The sequence below is a fragment of the Corvus hawaiiensis genome, chromosome 1 (genome assembly GCF_020740725.1).
Source record: "Corvus hawaiiensis isolate bCorHaw1 chromosome 1, bCorHaw1.pri.cur, whole genome shotgun sequence".
Classification (NCBI taxonomy): Eukaryota; Metazoa; Chordata; class Aves; order Passeriformes; family Corvidae; genus Corvus; species Corvus hawaiiensis.
In genome coordinates, this window is record NC_063213.1 from 78,415,738 (window position 1) to 78,433,711 (window position 17,974).

General features: G+C 35.7%; 1 protein-coding gene across 11 annotated transcripts in view; it reads left to right on the forward strand.

Moving 5' to 3' along the window:
- The window catches only part of CDH18 (cadherin 18), a 522,886-nt gene extending 505,988 nt beyond the window's left edge, over window positions 1–16,898 (forward strand). For 10 of the 11 annotated variants that reach the window (XM_048311338.1, XM_048311373.1, XM_048311357.1 and 7 more), the window contains 2 exons: window positions 10,454–10,705; window positions 11,904–16,898. In XM_048311338.1, the coding sequence (XP_048167295.1) occupies window positions 10,454–10,705; window positions 11,904–12,406 (755 nt within the window). In that variant the 3' untranslated portion in view covers window positions 12,407–16,898. The remainder of the gene's footprint in view (window positions 1–10,453; window positions 10,706–11,903) is intronic. The other variant, XM_048311426.1, reaches the window with a different exon arrangement.
- Window positions 16,899–17,974: the final 1,076 nt, after the last annotated feature.

Below are 17,974 nucleotides of genomic sequence, written 5' to 3' on the forward strand. Positions count from 1 at the left end.
ATATCAATATTAATAAATAACCATAAAAATTGAACAGCTAATTCATATATTAAAAATATTCCCTAAGTGAGACTCCAGCACTTTCCCAGATTAATATATCATCCCACTCAGATTGTGATAGACCTTTATAGCAAAGGCCAGACTGTTGTTTCTGAAATGAAGGAGGTGTACCACTATGCATTTTTGTATTTTAGTCTACGCTTCCAACAAACTCATTTAGTATTGGACTGTGATCTCATGCGAAAGACCACAGGTCTCGCGATCTCTCTGGCTCTGTAGTTTCTGTGCCGGAGCACAAGGTGTAGCGATCTCTGAAAGGCGTCTCCAAAGCGAAGCCACTCAGCAGCATCAGCTACATAGACTCACACACGCCTGTGTGCACAAACACATGGATAGCTTCAGTAATATGATCAGCAGCAAAGAGGCAGAAAGGGTCTTTGCAGAGATGTCCAAAGGAGCTGTTTATTGCTTCTACACTGTGAAGGGTTTTAGAGGCAAAAGACTGAGAGCAGTGCAGGGTCTAGGTTTTAGTACAGGAGTGGAGGGAGCATCAGGGACCAATAGCGAAACTTTGGGGGAGTGTGAGGGGCAAAGGCCAATGGGGAGAACAGGGAAGGGAGAACCCTCTAAGACATGGAACATATAAGGTAACAAGGAGGTGGAGGGTCCATGGGCCAACCAGGGAAATAGAACTGGGGTAGATTACCATAACAGAACAAAGCATTCTGGGAGAGGCTTCTTTTCTCACCGTGACATAGGCAGAACTCCGTGGTACTAGGGACTGTCTTACCAATAACTCTCGCTGTCCTATGTAGCACAGGGTAACCAGTGACCAAACACAGGCATGTTTGTTTCAACACAAAATGGTTACATCGAGAAGTGTTTTTGAACAGCTCTACTAAAATTGTAGTTTGTGACAAAGTAGATTTTTTATGGTTTTGAACATATTTAAAGCTGGATCTGTATTATGTGTTCATTACTACGTAAGTTATTTAACTACACAGATTTATAAGAGGGCACAAACTTCTAACAAGCTTTTGATACAGCAATGTCATGCTTTGGATAGAAATACTCAGCTTTGGATAGAAGCACTTGCTGCTTTCTTGTGACTTCCCCAAGATCAATGAGCAGTGACTTAGCAATCAACAGCTGAAATCAGTGTTTGGATTATCCTAGATTGAATTTTATGGGGGGAAGTAGATGAAAGAACTGAAAAAGGTGTCTTTTAAGGTAAAAGCCTATTGTGCATTGTGTTTTTATTTCACCTAAGGAAGTACAAAAGTATGCACTTCTTGTAGCATCTTGCATAAAACTTCTCACACATACAGAGACTCAAGTAATGCAACTTCCAAACCGGCCATATAATTAACAAAATGACTGCTTAACTCAAATGATAACAAGAAATTTATCTTAAAAATAAATGCATAGTCATGATTTTGCTTGGTAAAAGACACTTTGAGTGTATTGCTTAAACACTGTCCTTTATTGGGACCTTTCCTTTGTGATACAATCTATACATAAAATATCAGTAAAATACCTACGAAGTACATGCACAATATGCAGTTACCTAGCACTTACAACTATCATATTTCTCATCTATTTCTATTCAGAAACAGATATTCTGTTGCTTTTTATTCTAGGAAATAGCTGAAAGAAGGCGGGCAGAAAAGGCTTTTCTTATGTCTGTGACAAGTTTACACTTTTGAAAACTCATGTTTTCAAGCATCAGGCATTAAAAATAATCTGAATGTTCTTAACAGAAGACAGCTGCTATTTTTACATCTGGATTTCTGAATTCTATAAAGGCTGGAAGTCTTGGAGGGTTTCATTTGTTTGTTTGTTATGTTTTTAAAGAAAAAACTGACAAAAATTGCCTAAACATAATTTGTGATAATGTTTTGCAGAATGATAAACCCAAGTTCTTGATGTCACATAGAAAATGGTAGTCAGTAGTAGCTGTATCTGTCTCTACAAAACTATATTCCTCTTGCAGTCACCTTCTAATCTAGTCATCCACTCCTTTTATTTCTTCAGGAAAAAGGTTTCATTTCATAAAAATATCAGTAGACATTTTCCTCCCTTGTTTTCATAACCAAAAACAACAGAGTTGTTTTCTTTGACCCCAAACAGACTTTTGCATGTATGTACCCCTACTCATTTATTATCAGTATGCTCCAGAGCAGTGCACTGGATGTTCAAATATTTATGCTTGTATCTATGCACTTTGACTGAAATCTAAGGCTTGTACAATCATACAATTCTGTAGTTTGTCCCTATCTACCTGTATAGATTGCAGCAATATATAATCCCAGTGTGTGTATGATTCAGGTCAATAATATTCTATGGCTTCAGCGAACTAAATAGGTATTAAAGCCTCAGTCCAGATGATAGATCTGACCAGTTAAACTTTTATCTCCTGGGCCTGAACTTGTGCATTTTCTAAATTAAAATCTCCACAATATTAAATCTCCATTTTTGGAATATTCACCCTCATAATGCAGAGTTTAAAACCTCCAGGGAAATGTAGGTCAGGAGAGAGTCACAGGGCTATACCAAATATACCATCCAGCAAAATGAAGAGTTCCTTGGATCACATTCTGGATTCCATTTGTGCTACAATATTCTTTCGAAAGGAAAGAAGAAAGGAAAATACAGAATATTATTCTTAAAGTGCAAGAGATTCTTTGTTGCTATTTGAGTTTCATTACACACTGAAAAGTACTATTCAGAGAGAGTAAAGACTTACAAGTATGAACAAGAGGACAGACAACAAAATGATGCAGTATCTGTGCTTATGTAAGCAAGGCAGAACAAGAGCTGTAATAGAATTTCTTTGTTGTACAAAGAAAATGCATTAAGTTGTAATAATTTTCTGCAGCTTTAGAGAGCAAACCCAGAGAAGATTTTTTGTTGTTGTTGTTTGGGAATTGTACTTATGAAGGGCTTTTGATGAAAATAGGGTTGTTTATAATTTATTCTGCCTAGAAAATTGTTACAATTTCTATTAAAACCTGAGAAGCCAAGTACTTTTTTGGCTGTGCTTTTATATTGTAGATCAGCTTCTACATAATACATTTTGTTGTTGACTGTGTTCTACTCACTTTCTTTTTTAGGATGTTGTCATAGATAATTTTGTAATCCTTTTTCTAATATCACAAAGTTACACTTTTTGCCTAATCAGAAATATTTGCTTTTGCATATCCCATTAAAAAATTCCCAGAGCAATATGGGGCTAAAAACATCTTCTGTTGGGAAATCAGAATAAAGATGACAGAAGTTCTTCACAAAAAGTCAGTTTCCATGTATTGAATTCTAGACTTGTACTGTTTTTTTCTTACCCTAAAAAATAATAATATTTATCCAGAAGGTTAAAGAATTTTGGATATATTTGTCAATTTCTTTTTAGTTTGATGGAAAATGAGTTTGAACATGTCATTATTATCATATTTCCAAGCATTAATATGTAGACACACTTCACTTTCAGAACTTACATAACATATTTCAGGAGATGAAAATAGATTGAAGTCTCAGAGAACAGTTCACTTAGAACATTTAAGAATTTTCTGCACTGTAAAGCACTGTTTTGCTGGGGCTATTTTTTATCACAAGATATACAGTCTACCATTGGATGCTTCAGTGGTATTGTAAATTTCCTGGACAAAAAGGGTTTATGCAGATAATGGACACATTCACCCAACACTGACAATAAGATCCGTGCATTCTCTTACTTCAGTAAATTGAGATTGCTGACTTCTGATAGCAAACTAAGTTTAGCTTACTTTCAATGAAGAGCAACTCCCTAGAGAATGCGTAGCTTTTGTTCTCCTTTTATTTCTTATGGACAAAGGTATCATATCACAATAGTATTTGCAATTTATTTCTCCCCTCTGCCCACTTATCTCAAAGATCTGGCCCTTTGATTATTATCCAGTGATGGAGAATATTCTGGAATTGGAATAAAGGTATGCCATTTTTCTGGCACTTAATTCTGGAGATTCCATTTTCTTAATTTTATGTCAGAAGATCCATTAACAGCTGCAGAAATGGAGATGTGGTTTTCTGTAAAATCTAGAGCAGAATGATTTCAATGTCATCTGTATAAAATGAAATTTAGAATGTGTTCGTCCACACATGCCTGTGATATATATTAACATTTTTCCCTGTGTCACAGATCAAAAAATAGTAAAAAAAAAAAAGATAAATTTTACTCATCATTGATGTTATCTAGAAAGAGAACAACCTCCATAGAGTAAGTGATCCCATCCCAATGGGAATTTCTTGCAGTGCCTTCTGTTTATCGCTCTGCCCTTCTCATTTCCTAACATATTGGACAATGTGTCTGTGAACTAACTTGAGGGCTTTCAAGTTGCAGATGAGCTTGCCTGATACCAGACCACGTATTAGTTGTTCTAGGACATCTGAAGTGGCATTTTAAAAGGTTGGATTGAAGCCCCACTTTACAACCCAACACAAGGGGTAAACAGCTGCATAGTTCTGCTTTCATTTACATCACGGTGTCATGCTTGTTCTAGTTATGTGCTACTGTGAGTTTCTGCTGACCTTCTGTGAAATATCATCCTGCAAAGAAGACAAGTTGTAACTCGAGAGAAATGATATCTGAGAAAGTGCATAATTAACTTCACACATGGTGACTGTAAGTACAGTCCACAGAAGTGTTGCTACTGTAAATGGATTGAATGTCTGAGTAGGTATTATCAAGAATCAACATACGGAAGTTAAAAAGGAATTCTACCATGAGTACAACAGACAGAAAACCAGGACCAACTACTGTAGAGGGAAGACATTTTCCTTCTTCAGGCCTCTGAACATCTTTGAAAGTTTTTTGATTTTGAAAAGTTGGCTCTAAGATTGATCATAGGTTAGTGTATAGTGTAGAGGTTCTTGCATTTCTTTTCTGGATTGCAACCTGTTGGTGATTCACAAACCAACCATAAAAAAATAACTATATTTCAGGCCAAAAATGTGTTCTATGTTACTTTTCATTTTTGCTACCCACTGAACTGGAAACTTGTAATAGCTTTTTGCCCATTGGCAATAGCTTTGAAGCCAGCAAAACAGAAAAAAATATTTACAAGAGTTATCAGTAAAGAAACGAAACAGAAATGCCTATCAATGTTGTCCACATAAACAGATTAACTGCTGCAACTCTAGAAATGTAAGAAATGCAAATCATTCCAATATATCTTCTTTGGGTTTAATTAGTTTATGACTTCTCAGAAAATTTATGGTAGTTGAACTGCTGATATGAGCAGAACTGAAAACTGAAACATGCCTTACGATATAAACAGGATTTTACTTTTTTTTTTTACTTCCATTTCTCTTGTCTCTGCTTTTAATGCATAATGGGTCAAAGGAATTCTCAAATTATGAATAATAAATGAGCATCTTCCAATGTGCTTCAGTAGTCACCTTCCATGGTGTTACCATTGTATCTCTGCTTCCTTGATTTTCCTATGCCCTCCTTTCTTTTCTTAGTTCAGAAGATCAATATAAAAAGGCAGAGATGATGGGAAAAAGACTGTGATAACAGCCTGGTATACAGTGTACAGTCTGGCTTAGTAAACTACCACATCTTCAGAGTGTGAAGAGTTGCTGCGTTACAGCCATGCAGCATTTCCCACGGTTAATGAGATGAATCTTAAGTTTTAGTTGACATATTTGCAAAGAACAGCAATTTTAGGAGTAATTTTAGATCATTAGAAAGTTTAGATCATTAAATGGAGCAATGTACAACACAAGGAATCAGATAAATATTTCTTTCTCTGTGTGGGAGTTGTTAATTTCCCTTAGCACTCAGTCCTTTAATCTCGAGTGAGTCCTGGTTCGTATCATACTCCTCTGGGGTGAAGTTCACCATTTAAATCTATTGAGATAAAAAGGTCTTTCCTTCGAGACCTAGAACAATGAGATCTGCAGTTCTCATCATCCTACTGCTATTGCTGCTATCCTATATGCTTGTCTTCCATGACTATTTGGTGTATCTGCTTTCAGATATCAAAGAAATTTCTCAATACATAACACCCTGGCTCACTTTCAAACTACTGCTGTTGATAGAACTTTTTTCCCCTTTCAATAAACTTTTCTAGGTCATCAGTGTCTGTTTTTAAACTTGGCTTCCTGTAGCTTTTACAGATTGTGAGATTTTTTTGTTCTGTGCAAAGCTCTTAAAAGTTGCTGTCTTTCTAGCTCTTCTCCCAACATGTTCCTATAATGGTGCTTGATAAGGAACAAAACCAAATAAAATCTGGAAGCTCAGAACACTAGAATAGTTGCCAGGATGCAGTCAATATTGCAGTTTGGCTAAACATTTTTCTATCTGTTCATTTTTTTGGCATACCTTTGCATATGATTGTCCTCAGAAACAGAGCTCTGACTAGAGCATCAGAGATGTAATGTCTGTATTGTGGCAATACGATTAGCTTTGATCCTGTGCTATCCTTGATTCTCAGGGATCTTTGGAAAACCAGACACAGTTTCTTTTTCTGAAAAAAAATTAGATATCTTATTTGTAAAATATTTTAAGAAATTTAATGAGAAAAAGATAGTATGTGAGAGTTCAGATACTTTCCAGTATTTTACTTATATGTGAACACAATGCACTAAGTTACCATATCTAAATCTGTGATAGACTTATAGTGAGAATTAACACCTCTGACAATATTGGGAACAGAAAATTTCCAAGCCAGTGTCTGAAAGATCATATTTTTATTTGTATTAAAATTTGTGAAATTTCATTGAGGGAAAAGCTTTACACTGCTTCTTTGAGAGTGCTTATCACTGGGTATGTTATTACAAAAACTCCTGTGTGTGTCATGTAACTGTTTCTATGAAATCTACTTACTAATCAAGAGAATACAAACAACACAATTCCACCAGGGCAATTATTTAAAATAAAAAATTTTGTACTGGTTCCCTATTTTCCTTTAATTGTGTCTTGTACTAATTTCATTGTATCTTATACTAATATTTAGTTGTATAATTTAACAGTGATGCCTTTTCCTGGTCTTAAAATCAAGACTCAAACACGGTTAGAAGGGAAAAAGGGATTTTAACTTTGTATTTATTTTAAGGATCCTTAGGTGCACACGTCCAGGTTGAATGCACTGAAATGCACACTGCAATGCCCACCCCCAAAAGATCAGGTATAACATTACAGGTCTTACTAATTAGCATATCTATCAAAGATTCCCCAGTGAGAGGCTCAAGTGAGCCCCCCTCCCCAAGGAACCTTCCCCTGGATGGTTCTATCTTGGTTTACAGAATGTGTTCTGGAGAGGACCTTGGGGTCTGGGACACACTGATCCCTAGCTACGAAGCTTCTAAAATGTTTAGTCTCTTAGCTGAACAAACAAGTCCAAGAATGTAGGGGAAAAGCACTAAGAATACAGAAGTTGTAGAAAGGTATAAAAGGGGTATAAAAGAAAAGGCAAAAAATCGTCATGGCATCAACAGTACAAGAAAAACAATTTAATATTGAATGAAGGAATACAACACTGATAGAAAAAAATGTCTATTTTCTTCAATTTGTATTTATTTTGTGCAGTATAAAAATATCAGTTCCTTCTTTGGCAAAACCTTCCTCCCATAGAAGCATGGTTTAATTATAGCTTTTTTCACATTTTTTCACTGTAACATCGACTTGTATAATTTGCCCATTTGTAATTTTTTTTCTCTTCTTTTTTCTCTTAGCTTTAATTTCTTTTTCCTCACAATTTTCCCCCATCTGTCCACAGTTACCCTCATAGCATACATTTTCACATCTCAATGTTCTTCCCTTTATGTCTTTACCAATACTCTCTCTGCTAAAATTCTATCATTACCACAAGATTTCTGATCATGAATCCTCCGTTCGTCTTCATTATATTCAGTCTCTGATGCTTTTGTTGTCAGCTAGCATTTTCATCGCTGCCTCTGGAGCTGTGCAGTTCATTCACTCTTTTTTAAATTTATGTCATAGGCAACATGCACAGCTCTTGGCCTTGTACCTCCTCTCGACTCTTTGTAGAACCCAATGGAACCCAGATTTCATTATCATGGGGTTTTTTCCCTTTTGAATTTACGGAATAATGTGAAAGTTATATTGCAGCTCAGCAGCATACTGTTATCATATTGCAAAAGGAATTTACATGCCACAGTGTGTCATGGTGCGTGCTTGAGGCTATTTAGGGATGCTTAAGGATCTGTAGACTGTTGGAATAATGCTGAGGCAGGCAACAAACCTGGTGCGCTCTTGTCCATACTGCCTGAGAAGGGTCGCTGGTGTATGCTAGTAACAGTGACTGTGCCTGGGTGTTATGTAAGAGTCCTAGTTGGCCCAGAACAACAAAATACAGAATATTTTGGGGGAAGGATGTATGTGTAACAAATAACTTTGTAAAGTACGTTATATCATTGACATTTTATAACCTTTATGGAAATATAATTTCCACAACATGATGTTCTTATGTTCTGTCACAATTTTTTAGATTAAAGAATTATCTGTTTGCCTCATTCTGATTCCATTAAGGTTCTGTAAACTGAATTAATATAAACAGCATAATAAGTGGCTGGTGTCATCAGTCATCAAAACATAAACTTGTAGAAGCAAACTTGACATAAACCAGTAGAAGCAGGACTCCAAGGCATACAGCAAATAAATAAATAAATATCTTCTATTGAGCCCACTCCAAGTGAAAAGAACAGCACTTAATGAGTTTATAACAAACTCACCATGCTGGATATTTCCAAAATGTGGGGGGGAGGGGGGGGAGTGTGGAGGTATGTGGAGGGATCTTGTGGGTGTTGCTCTTGTGAAGAAAGGACTCCAGTGCTTAGTTCTTGGCTTAGAAAAAAGGGTATCACTTCCCAGCTCATGTATGTATTTTTTGTGTGAAACCTGTTACCAAATATCTTGTGATATTATGCTGATGTGGGATAATATTACCAGTTTTTCTAAATATCACTGTCAGATGATATGCAAAACAGAATGTTGAGAAAAGTGGGTTAATGTTTTAAAATTTTGCACAGAACTTGGTAGAAAGTGTAGCATGAAGATCAGTCACCTGAAACAGGTCTTGAATCCAGTTTAAACAGAAACTTAACTCTTTCACTCAAATGTGCGTGCCTCAGTCCAATGGACTAATACATGACACACTGGCTATATTGTTGCACTAGATTTTCACAGAGTGACATGGATTTCATTTTTCCATAGATTATGATAAAGCCATTTAATGCTATAGCTACAGTGGTAAGGAAAAATAAGAAAATTTCTTGTTTGTTTGTTTGTAATAGAAAGAGAAACCTGGCAGATGTATTTTGTACTTATTACCCTTCTGTTGTTTGCTAAAAGATTCCAATCTCATAACCCCACAACTTGGAAACCATGTGACAAGGAATACAAGAAAGCTCTCTTCTTCTAACGTCTCTTTCCATTTATCAGTCTCCATCTCTCTCTCTCCATAACTCCTTGTGTCTCAAATTCTCACTGTCCCCAATTTCTTTTTTAATTTATCTTGGACTTTTATTCAGGGGCTAATACTTTTATAGTGGTGACAACAAACTGAAAATAAACTTTATACCTATGAATATTAACTGTAACTATATATTGCTGTAGCATTTCTACTCCTGCATTTTCTTCATGCCCCTTAATTTCTTGGATTTAAAGGTATGTGGGTGGCAACTTCCTACCCTCCTTAATGCCTACAAATGCTCTTGCAATGTGTGATTAATACACAGTGGATTTTCTTTGACTGTAAATTATGCCAGATGGACCTGTAGGGAACAGAAGGGTGACAAAGTCTTATGTCACTGTCTCCCCTTTTCATACTTATCTTTAAACTCTACTAGTTTAGAACATGTAATACTCACTCTTTTCCCTTCCTTCGCCTTCCCTCTTCCTCCAGACCTCTCCATAGCATGTGTCTTTGGTCACTGTCCTTTCAGATGCTTTCTGAAAGCTCACTTAAACTTTAAAAACTTTTGCAAACATTAAAGATGAAAGTCTTATTTTAGATTTACTAAAGAAATTTTAATATTCTTCTGAGATTCAAGAGGATTATGTGCTGTGCAAAAATTTAACAACAAATATCCTCATAATTCCAGGTGTTCAAATTGGCAAGGGTCCATATGCAACCAACAGCATAACATGGAATGAAAACACTTGCAAACTGGTCCCAAAATGTTTGTCCAAGTTCACTTAGATTCCAATAAAAATACAAGAGTTTTAAATAATCTTATTTACATAATCTTAGTTACTTTCCACCACCTCCTCTTTTTCCTCTCTTGGCCAGAAATGCTTCCTGAAAATTTTAATTCTAGACTGTCCATATTCACAGATTTGGACTGTCTACTTTTAAGATGTCCACGCTTCCATTTGATGGGAAACATGCAGTAAATAACTTTTTTTTTTCATTTTTTACTTCACTGAAAGTCTATTCTGGTTTTGATATTGTAGATAATACAGCCAGTATCCTGACAAGACGAAGGAGATACAGTCGAACCACTCAGGATATCTATTACCTCCCAGTTTTGATTTCTGATGGAGGAGTGCCCCCTCTCAGCAGCAGCAGTACCCTCACCATCCGGGTTTGCGCCTGCGAGAGAGATGGACGAGTGAGAACTTGCCATGCTGAAGCTTTCCTCTCCTCTGCTGGCTTGAGCACAGGAGCTTTAATCGCAATCCTGCTCTGTGTTGTCATTCTTCTTGGTAAGCCATTTGCAATATTAAATGATGCTATCCCTCCAATCCCTCTTGGAATTTGACAGGGCACAAGGTTTTTATATGGTATGCTTTTGAACTAGTGGTTGCCTGGTAGTCGGAGGAAATTAGAAGCACACAGCTGTGATTAGAGGGGAAAGGTTTAGCTAAAATTAATAGGGAAAAATGCTTTTAAAGTACATTCATGAATATCTGGAATCCAGTAGAATTTTTTCCAGAGGTTATCAAGTAATTAGCACTGCAGATCTTTTTTTCTGTAATTTGGAAAGATTTCAGAAAGCGACTGACTCTAATTCCATGTCTTGAACAGTGTGAAAAATGATAGAAAATAGATGGGCAAAGCTTTTTGAAATGCATTAAGCTGTAAGAAACACCATTAGCACTCTACAAAAGCCATTTCTTAATTACCTCTGTGGAATAAACTGATAGCAATGCACAACATAATCCACAGGGGCAAGGGACATAGGAGAATATAAGCAGACTCATAAGATTAATGCCATTGCAAGTGCATGTCCTCTTGACTTTTTTAGGTTATTTATTTTTCTGGGCCAATTTGAATGTTACCCATTAGTTAATATTATGGTTGGTTTTGGTTTTGGGATTTTTTTCCTGTCAGAGGCACAACTTGCTGCATACATGACTCTGTGCTATTCATGTGACTTGCTGCATTCTTATAGAGTGGCAAGAAATAATAGTACTTGCAATGTGACCAATAGGATATTTTGAGGATTTTTTTCCCAAAGATTACATTTTCTAAGAACTACTTTCCTTACAGCTTACTTCAGTATTTTCTTGTCAGAAGGCTGGTTTAAAATATATAGTTATACATTTAGCTTGCTATTTTGTATTTTATTACACAAAATTGAATATTCATAAGAAAAAATAAACCTTTTACATATTAATTCAATTTATATGCTAAACATTGGTTTTAATGAAGCACTGAAAGCCCTGGCCTATGCTTCTGAAAAATGCCAACTATAGTTACTCGTTTCTCATTTATCTGAAAGAATGTTATCTCCATTTATCTCCTTTATGAAATCCCTAATAAACTAAGTAGCAAATGATCCCAAATACCAGTACTGAAAATACCAGCCTGAAAATATTACACCACTGTATTTTGACTTAGTGTCTGCTATTTCTGTAGCATACTCAGATGTAAACTTTAAACCTACTCTAATATCTGCAGTTTTCTCTTTAGCAATTGTGGTCCTTTTCATCACCCTAAGACGTAGCAAGAAGGAGCCTTTGATCATTTCAGAAGAAGATGTCCGAGAAAATGTTGTGACATACGATGATGAGGGTGGTGGAGAGGAAGACACGGAAGCATTTGACATCACAGCACTGCGGAATCCTTCTGCTGCTGAAGAGCTAAAATACCGGAGGGATGTTCGTCCTGAAGTGAAGCCTCTGTCCAGGCATCATCCCTCCTCAAGCCTTGACAGTATAGATGTTCAGGAGTTCATTAAACAAAGACTGGCAGAGGCTGATCTGGACCCCAGTGTGCCCCCGTATGATTCCCTGCAGACATATGCCTATGAGGGTCATAGATCAGAAGCTGGGTCTATCAGCTCTCTGGATTCAGCAACGACACACTCTGACCAGGATTATAATTACCTTGGAGACTGGGGACCTGAGTTCAAGAAGCTAGCTGAACTCTATGGGGAAATAGAATCAGAAAGAACAACTTAGTTGTAATTCCCAGAACAGAGAAGTTCCTAAACAACTGGACAGATAATGACAGCAACAGTAACAAAAAAAGTGAATACAGTACTTGGAACTAAGTGTATGCAGTTACTGTAGAACAAGTGCCCTTTTCATATTTGAAACTGGGTTCTCCAATTGGAAGAAAGTCAAAATTTGAAAAATACAGAAAAAAGGATCTATTGTCCCTTGTATATTTTTTTTTAATTGCTCAATAAAGTCCCTGGTACCTTATCTGCAACAATACCTAAAGTAAAGGCAAGCAACAACATTTTTATTGCAATATGCATAACATCTCCAAGCTACAGTAAGTTTATGGTCATGTCTGTTTAAGAAGAGAGCTAACAGAGGATCAAATCTCTGGCAGATGGTTGTGATGTTGCATTTCTAGCTGTGCTCTAGGCCTTGTGATCCCAACGTGAAGTAGCCAACGGGGTTTACTATCAGTGTGAGAAGTGCTACCAGTCTGTTTCCTTTACATTTAAGAGGCCACACCTGTCCTCTTAAATAAATGGTCCTTTGATGATTTAATCTTATTGATTTAGCAGGTTGCATTGAGAAGCTGTCATTTCATTATGTCCTTCATAATCATGTCATCCATAACCAGCTAACAGATGGAGGGCATCATTATCTGTAGCTCAAACACAGCTCTAGCCCTTAACCCCAGACCTGCTCTGTTTCTGCATGCTAGAGGAACTGTGTTGTTTCCAGTGTTGTGCTTATTCTTTTTATCTTTTCAAAGGAACATCATTCATTTAAATGGAATAGGCCCAAAGTACCCTTTATGCAACGAAGCAGATGAAGCATAGGCTTTTTCAATAAAAACAACAATGGCAGCACCATTAAACTATGCAGTTGTTTGGTTCACTGCGCTTCACTTATGTTAAGAGCTGAAGCTTTTTAAATCTGTTGCTGGTCTGAGTCCAGAAGCTACAACAGTCCGTTTAAAACACAGTGTTCTTAATCATAATGTTTCTCTATTTCTGTGCGTGACTAAAAGCAAAATAGAGCTGCTGGTAAGACATTGGGATAGCGAAAATTGAAACAAGGAGAATAAGATGATGATGATGCATTTTTCTTTTAAGTTCAATCTACTCATATTTATTTCTCTTAGAGTAATTGCCACCTAAGCAGAAGAAGATGGTTTTTCCCTATTTCAAGCATCATGGAAACAGGAACATTTTAAGTCAGTGGAGGAAATATACCATTTCTGTGGTTCCTGTGGATTAAGTAAATTGATTTCTTACATTAGTAACTTTATAGCATTACAGAACTGATAGTTCTCCTTAACATTGCAGACTGCTTAACACCTAATCCAGCAATTTTTTTTTTTCTTTTTTTAGCATTGCAGCTGTAGGACTGCTAAACAATTCTGCTTAACATAGCAGCCTGCTTATCACCTCATCTAGCAGATTCTGATTTTTCCTTTGCTTTGTTTGAAACTTTAACCTTTTCTTTGTCTTTCTGGTGATAATACTGTGAGAGGACCAGGAACTCATAATATCCCATGAAAGATATATATAATGCTCACGAAAGCTATTAACAGTCCTCTGCTTCTAACTGTAACTCCACTTAGAGAAATGGACTTCTTCCAGTATGAATTAGAGACAAAAACTCTCAGAGTAGAAGCTGTGTACTTTTTTCTTACTGTCTGGTCTGGTGTGCAGAGGGATAAGGATTTGTATGCTGCACTAGATTCCTCCCTCTGCATTTTAGCTGCCACTTACATTCAGCTTAGTAAAGAAGAGTCTATATTTATTGCTGATCTACTGTGAGCCACACAGGTGAACTAGATAATTAAGCCTTCTTTTCTTTATTCTATTGTTGGGTGGCTCTTAGACATTTCTAATCAGTTTACTTTGAGGAGATTTTTTTTTTTTCCTTCCTGAGATGTTGTTGACTGCTTTTCGTTTAAACAACCTTCTGGAAAAAACAGCAAGCAATTTTGTAAGAAACTTTTTACACTCTAAAAAGTATTAGTTGCATTGTAGTTCCAGAATTGTTTTTTAGTACACTATTTTGTTTAAAATTTGTAATCTTCTTTCTTTCGGAATCTGAACCCACTGGAAAAATATAGTAGGGAAAACCCCCTGAACCCTAAGATATTCTGCTGATGACTTTAAAGTAGTTTAATAATTTGTGTTCATTTTCTTTTTTAAACTTTTTTATGAAATACAGAATCTTTTAGAAATGTATTTAAGGAAACGTTCTTACTGTAGAGTGAAGTTAAACAGATGCAGTAAGAGTTATGCACAAGCTGAGAATGGTTTATATATTGTCTTTTTTGGGAGGGTAGATCTAGGATATGTTTCAGTTTTGTCCCAAATAAAGCAACTAGTAGTGTGCAATTTTGTTAGGAGAAATTTTCTTTTTATTTAGGTCACACTTGCTTTATGCCAACATCTAAATTTTTATACTGTATGAGTAGAGTGGTAAAAAAAAAATGTTTCAGCATTACTACTACCATAATACTTTGTATCACAGCTGCATGAAAATTGCATTCATTGTTGTATTATAGTTTTGAGAACTAGGTATTAGTTATCTTTATGTCTATTCCCTCTGGCCCGACACCAAAGCAGGGGAAATCAATTGTATTTTGTGTTTTAAGCACTGTTCTTGCCATTTTTTTTTTTTATTTGTATCACAGAACGTTCAGGCTTAAAGGCAACAGAAGTGCAGTGACATAAGCAAGCAGTCACTCCTTATGCTAATGGTCTGTTTAAGTTAGTAATATCTCAGAGAAATAAGAATCCCCTTTTCACCATCCCTGGTGCTCCCTTTGCTGCTGTAGAGCACATGCATCATACCCCAGGAAACCTGAATCCTTTAAAACTCTGCAGGGTTATTGAAAGGCTGCTTCTGTGATGCTGTGGTGTGTCCTGATTGGTACATCCTATCCACAGTGATCGCCAAATGTGCTTCTCTATCATGATATGTCTGCATGCTTGCTATGCTTACTGTGTTTTATTCAAATATACATCACAGTGTCGTGTTGTTTGCATGACAAATACCAGAATATTAAATCTTCAGAGCCACAGAAGAAGTCCTCACAGTGCAGAAAAAACAGGTTTACAGATTTATTATCCTGATCTCACAATTTTTTCATTTGGGTCTTTATGTCCTAAAAAAAAATTTAAACTATATCTGAGAAATTCTATATTGACCTAGATTGAAGTGGAAGAAAATTAACACCGTATGCCATGCATGGAACAATCATTTCATAGCATTGCTGATTTAAACAAAGTATACATTCAGTGAAAGTATTGTGGGAAACTCTTTCCAAGTTTATGTTAAAGTCTGATTATATAGACTATGCTTAAAGCTTTCATGGATTTTTTGTGTACTCATATTCTCAAATATTTTCCTATTAGCCTAAATATTAATCCTGTTGCTGCTTAAGAACTGAATGATGAAAACTGCCAGTTTGATTTAAACTGGAAATACTGAGTAAAGTTAAATGGCACATGCGAAGTGATACTTCAGGGTTTTCTATTTCAGTTTGATTTCTACAACAACCATTCAACTAATAGTACATTTCCACCAAAATAATTAGTTGCATTCCTTCAAATACATCCTCTTTCTTGTAATGGCGAGGCCACTCAGTATGCTGTAATCTTGACAAGTCAAAATTGTCTGAAAAAATCGTCAGTATAAGAATTTTAAAATATGAAACTGTTTTTTTCAAACTAAAACCTGTCAAAAAGGTAGTTTAATGTAGTTTAAAGACAGGGAAGAGTTGAATTCAGATGGTGTTAGATTAAGATTCATACATTGAGAACAAATTAATTTGTTTATCAGTGTTACCTTTTATTGCATACACATAGAATACTGTAAAAGTTGAAAGTAAATTCACTCTTATGCACTTTATTTTTTTTGCATTCTTCTTAGAAAACCAAAATAACTGCAAACATTTTTGAGTTTTAATTCTAATTGATGCAGTTGTTTAAATTGTGAATATTGAAAGAAAATGTCTATGTGAAAGTATTCTTTCTGCTATTTAAAAGGAATTACAAAATTTCTGTGGTCTAAGAATTTTCAAAATCATCCTTTAGAAAATATAAGTATTGGACCGGTCTGGAATTAACCAAAATCATAAACTCACACAAGGGTAACAAAGGGAATATTCTAAATGCAAAGAAGGATATAAAATTATGCTGCCTAGCGTTACTTTGTGTATTATAAAGTGCTAAGACCTTGTACTTGCAGTACATATAAATGGCACAGTGCATTCTAAGGAACATTAGAAGTGTGTTGCAAGTTTTGGGCCATTGTTATTTTTCCAAAGTCTCCAAAAAATATATATATTTTTTTTAACAAAAGAGTAATGTACAGTATACCTCCTTATGCAAGTGTTACTGATAGAAATTGTTACATTTTCTTTTAATAAACAAAAGGGACAAAATCTTTTATTTGTATTTTTCAAATAAAATGTGCTCTTTGCTATGGTGATGGGTTATTGTATTCCTCACCACAACCAGAATGTGTTATTTTGTCTTCACTCCTATAGTCTATACTCACCAAGGAACCAGAACATCTAAAGGCTCTTTGTCTTTACAACTCATGTGTGACACAGTTGTATTAATGAGGCCAATGTCAGAAACTGTATGGGAACTTGAACTGGATCTGTAATTCCTGATATAGCCCCTTGGTTGTGCCACTATTTCAAAGACTCTCTCACATGATTATTACTCCAGATGGATAGGGATGGAGAGAGACACCATAAGATACTTTACAACAGACTGCAGTATAGCTGCTAAATGGTTCATTACTTTTACTTGTGGCAACTGTTCCTCTCCAGCCATCACTGTCCTGAAACTGAAATACAGTGTCATAGGATGAATACATTATCCACATGAGTGAATTGGGGAATTGCACATCTATGAATCCAGATTGGTGATAAAAGCCATGGTTATCATCCTAAGTTGACACAAGACAAAAACAGGCAAGGACATTTATAATGATCAAGCTCAGGCACAGGCAATGCAAGTGCAAAGGAATCACACATTCTTTCTCAAAGGAATTAAAAAGCTTTATCAACAAATTCTGTGTTAGAAAATAATGATACCATGGCTCACAACAAACTTGTTGCATGAAAGGCTGTCTTTCCCAGACTGAAATAAAAAAATAGTGCTAGGGTAGACAGGAAACAGAAGTAGAATTTTCTTGTTGAACCCTACTTACTCTATTGTCTATGGGCCAATTTAGATTGTGTACCACCATACTATGGAATTTTCACATGTGCCTCACCACAGATCCAGAAAAAAAATATTATGGTAAGATAATATTTGCAAGATAAATATTGTCAGCCTGAATCTGAATGCAAGTTCAGGGAGGTTTTGTGGTATTTGTTTTGGTCTTCAGTTGACATGTTAAACTTTCAAAAGAATTTTTAGAAATATTTTAGATAATATTTTCTATTTAAGATTGAATTTTCTTTTTCTTTTATTGTCTTAGCAAAGCTGGCTATCATCTTATATTATCCTGAAATTGATTTTTATTTTATTTGGAGTCCATACTACTTCTATATATGTGGCAAATATATTATTAGGTGCAGAG